The 4,160-nt window shown below is 39.7% G+C and overlaps 1 protein-coding gene across 1 annotated transcript in view; it reads left to right on the forward strand.

Annotated features, from left to right (window-relative positions):
- The window catches only part of LOC104981851 (patched domain-containing protein 3-like), a 30,074-nt gene that overhangs the window by 17,673 nt on the left and 8,241 nt on the right, over positions 1-4,160 (forward strand). The window contains exons 3-4 of the mRNA XM_010831105.1: positions 3-564; positions 1,648-1,769. Coding sequence (XP_010829407.1) covers positions 3-564; positions 1,648-1,769 — 684 coding nt within the window. The remainder of the gene's footprint in view (positions 1-2; positions 565-1,647; positions 1,770-4,160) is intronic.

The raw sequence follows: 4,160 nt of genomic DNA on the forward strand, positions 1-4,160 counted from the left end.
AGCCCCGCCAAGGCCGAGCGGCGCTTCGTGCAGACACATTTCACCGCCAACGACTCTCTCATCTTCTCCATCTCCAGGAAGAGCACCGAGGTCCCTTATGCCTCCGTCCTCGTGGTCTCCAACACCGAGACCCTGCTGGAGCCGGACATCCTAGAGGAAATTAGCAAGGTGGACGACGCGGTGCAGGCTCTGACTGTGACCCAGGACAACGGAACCCAGATCCCCTACAGCGAGGTGTGCACTAAGAACCAGGGCTCCTGTGTACCCCCCAACCCACTCTTGTTCGCCTGGAAAAGGAACAAGGGCCTCAACCTGAGAACCATCACCTTCCCCATCTACAGCCTAGCCGGTCAGATCGTCTCCCTGGCCAACATCCTGGGAGGAACTGTCCTGGGCGAGAGTATGGGGCCGAGCCAGTTACTCCTCCAGGCCAAAGCCATGCGGCTGCAGTACTACCTGGAGACAGGTGAAGGAGAGGAAAATGAACGTAGCAAGGCGTGGATGATCCATTTCCTGATGAAGGTTGGCAGCCTTGAAGAGAGTCTGGCCTTGAAGAAGATCCAGGTACCTAGTGGCTGGGGTTTATGGGAGGCCAGGAGAAGGCGGGAGGGATAAGAGCACTCGTTCCAAGGACCATAGCAGCAGCGCTCCCGGATTATCAGATAGAGCCCTTGACTGGAAGCTAGGTGTGCTCTGCTTTATTTGATCCATAATCCAACTTTCTTAAAATAGCACACTGAAGAAAGCCACAGCAGATTCTAGAAAAGAGTGGATATGAGTATAACTGGCTCACTTCGCTGTACACGTGGGACTAACACAGCACTGTGACTCAACTACACTCCAATAATTCTGTTCAATAAAGGGAAAAGAGGACTTTTAAAAAAAGGAGAAGAATGCCACAAATCTTAAATCCCTGGTAACATTCTGGTCAAAAACACAAATGGTACATTCTCAGGGTAGGTCTGTTCAGTACAGACGTTGATCTTCAGGTTTACTTTGGTTTATCTGGTCAAATTACTCTGTAATTCTTGCTTTCAGTTTAAGCCTTTGCTGTTTCTGGGAGCCCCCTAAACTCTGGAGTTCACTGGAATAAAAAAGCAAAACTTTAAACAAAAGTTCCATGATGTTTTTGAGAAAGATGAGCATTTTAAAAGTAAATTATAGCATAGTGCCAGGCACATATTAGCTGTTCAGTGATTTCGGGGCTGGCAAACCTAATACTCTGAATAAAACTGGTGAAAATGAGAAGATATCTTCTGGGAAAAGCCTTTTAATGCCCAAGCCTGTCTGAAATGATGTTTGTACAATTAAAATAGTAAAAGATAAGGACTGAATAGAAGTTTAGAAAAAGTTATCATGTCTATAGTTCTTAATGCTTTCACAGTTTTATATAAGATTCAGATTTTGTGTATTCAGGAGTTTTAAACTTTAGATTTTTTTAAAGAAACTTTGAAAAGCATGCCAGAGATTTGTGGGAAGAAGCGAATCTTTATTACCTTCTTTATTTTAAAATCATAATCCATATATTTTGATTTTTCACTGAATTTTAATGTTTAAATTAATAAGTTGTAGTTTTTCAGTATCATATGTAACTCACACGCAATATCAGAATTGAAAGTCATTTACCTGAATATATTTTTGTGGCAGGTTGTCTACTTTTCATCACTTTCTAGACAACTGGAATTTGAGGCAACTTCTATGACCGTGGTCCCCTTGTTTCACTTGGCCTACCTTCTAATCATATTATTTGCAATTGTATCATGCTACAGGTAAAGCTATTGTATTAGTTTTTTAAACTCTAAAAAATATTTTATTGTAATAATGTATATAATGTGTATATAACATTTATAACATAAAATGTGTCATTTCAAAAACCATTTTTAAGTGTACAGATCAGTGGCATTAATTACATTATCAGTGTTGTGCAACCATCACAACTATCCCTTTATGAATATTTTCCATCACCCCAAACAAACACCGTAACCGTTAAGTAATAACTCCCCACTGTCTCCCCCAAGTCTTGGCTAATTTTTAATCTAGTTTCTGTTTCCATGAATTTGCCTATTCTAGAGACTTCATATAACTGGAATCATACAGTATTTTTCCCTTTGTGACTGATTTATTTCACTTACCATGTTTTCAACATTTATCCATGTTGTAGCATGAGTTCCTTTACATGGCTGAATAATATTCCATTTTATGTATATACCACATTCGTTTAGCTACCTATCTGTTGATGGGCACTTGAAATATTTTTACCTTTGGACTATAGTGAATAATGCTGCAGTGAACCATGCTGTCCAGATCTCTGTTTAAGCTCCTGTTTTCAGTTCTTTTCAGTATATACCTAGGAGTGGAATCAGTGGGTTGTGTGATAATTCACTGGTTAGCTTTTTGAAGAACCACCACACCATTTTTCACAGAGGCTACACCATTTTATATCCTACCAGCAATGTATAAGTTTTCCAATTTCTCTACATTCTAACCATGATTATCTTTTTAATGTGGTTATTGGTTATTTGTATATCTTCTTTGGAGCTCCCCAGGTGGCGCAGTTGTAAAGAATCTGCCTGCCAGTGCAGGAAATGTAAGACACTTGGTTTCGATCCCTGTGTTGGGAAGATGCCCTGGAGAAGGAAATGGTAACCCACTCTGGTATTCTTGCCTGGAAAATTTCATAAACCGAAGAGCTTGGTGGCTAGGGGTCACAAGGAGTCAGACAACTGAGCTACTGCACACACACGCATATCCTCTATGGAGAAATGTCTATTCAAGTCCTTTGCCCTTTTTTTGGCTGCGCCCCAAGGCTTGAAGAATCTTATTTCCCTGACCGGAGGTTGAACTTGGGCCCAGGCCCTTGGCATCAAAAGTTTGCAGTTCTGACCACGGGACTTCCCACCTTTGTTCATTTTTAGTGAAACTGTTTGTCCTTTTGTTGTTGAATTCTGTTATTGTTGAGAATATGTTTTGGATATTAAATCCTTATCAAGTTATATAATTTGCAAACATTTTCTCTCGCTCTGTAGATTATCTCTTCACTTGCTGATAATGTCCTTTATGTACACAGGCTTTAATGAAGATGAAATTCAGCTTGTTATTTCCATTGTTTCTGCTTGTGCTTTTGGTGTTGCCTCTAAGCTTCCATTAACAAGCAAGGTCGGCTGCAATTACTCTATGTTTCCTTCAAGAGTTTTATGGTTTTAGCTGTGATATTTAGGTCGTTACAATTTGTAATCATAGTTGTATATGATGTGAAGTAGGGGTCCAACTTCATTCTTGTTCCCGTGGAAATGCAGTCATCCAAGTGCCATTTGTTGAAAAGACTGCTCTTTCCCAGTTGATTGGATTTGGCATCCTTGTCAAAAATTAACAGGCTGTAGATACATGGATTTATTTCTAGGTGCTCAGTTCTACTCCATTGGTCTATATGTCTGTCCATATACTACTATCAATTTGATTTAAATACTGTAGCTATAAGTTTTAAAATCTGGAAATCTCAGTTGTCCGTTTATTTTTTCTTTTTAAGGTTATTCTGGAATATCCAGGGCTCCTTGTAATTCCATATGAATTTGAGTATTGACCTATACATTTCTGAATAAAAGCTGTTTGAATTTTGATAAGAGATTGTATTTAATGTGTAGATCGCCTTAGGTGAGATTGTCATTTTGACAACATTAAGTCTTCCCCCACCATGGACTGTGAAAGTCTTGCCATTAATTTAGGTCTTTTTTAGTTTCTTTCACCAGTATTTTGTAGTTTTCCATGTACCAGTCTTTCACTTCTTTGGTTAAATGTATTCCTAAGTATTTCATTATTTTAAAAGCTAAATGAAATCACTTTCTTAATTTCTTTTTGGAATTGTTCATTGCACATGGATAGAAACAACTGAATCCTGTGTGTTGATCTTGTATCTTGCAGCTTTACTGAATTTGTTTACTAACTTTAGTAGTTTCCTTTGGATTCATTGGAGTTTTCATATGTAGGGTCATATAATCTGTGAAAAGAGAGTTACAATTCTTCCTTTCCAGTTTGCTGCTGTGCTGCTGCTGCTGCTAAGTCGCTTCAGTGGTGTCCGACTCTGTGCGACCCCATAGACGGCAGCCCACCAGGCTCCCCCGTCCCTGGGATTCTCCAGGCAAGAACACTGGAGTGGGTTGCCA

This window comes from Bison bison, unplaced genomic scaffold (assembly GCF_000754665.1).
Source record: "Bison bison bison isolate TAMUID 2011002044 unplaced genomic scaffold, Bison_UMD1.0 scf7180017864524, whole genome shotgun sequence".
In the NCBI taxonomy this organism is placed as follows: Eukaryota; Metazoa; Chordata; class Mammalia; order Artiodactyla; family Bovidae; genus Bison; species Bison bison.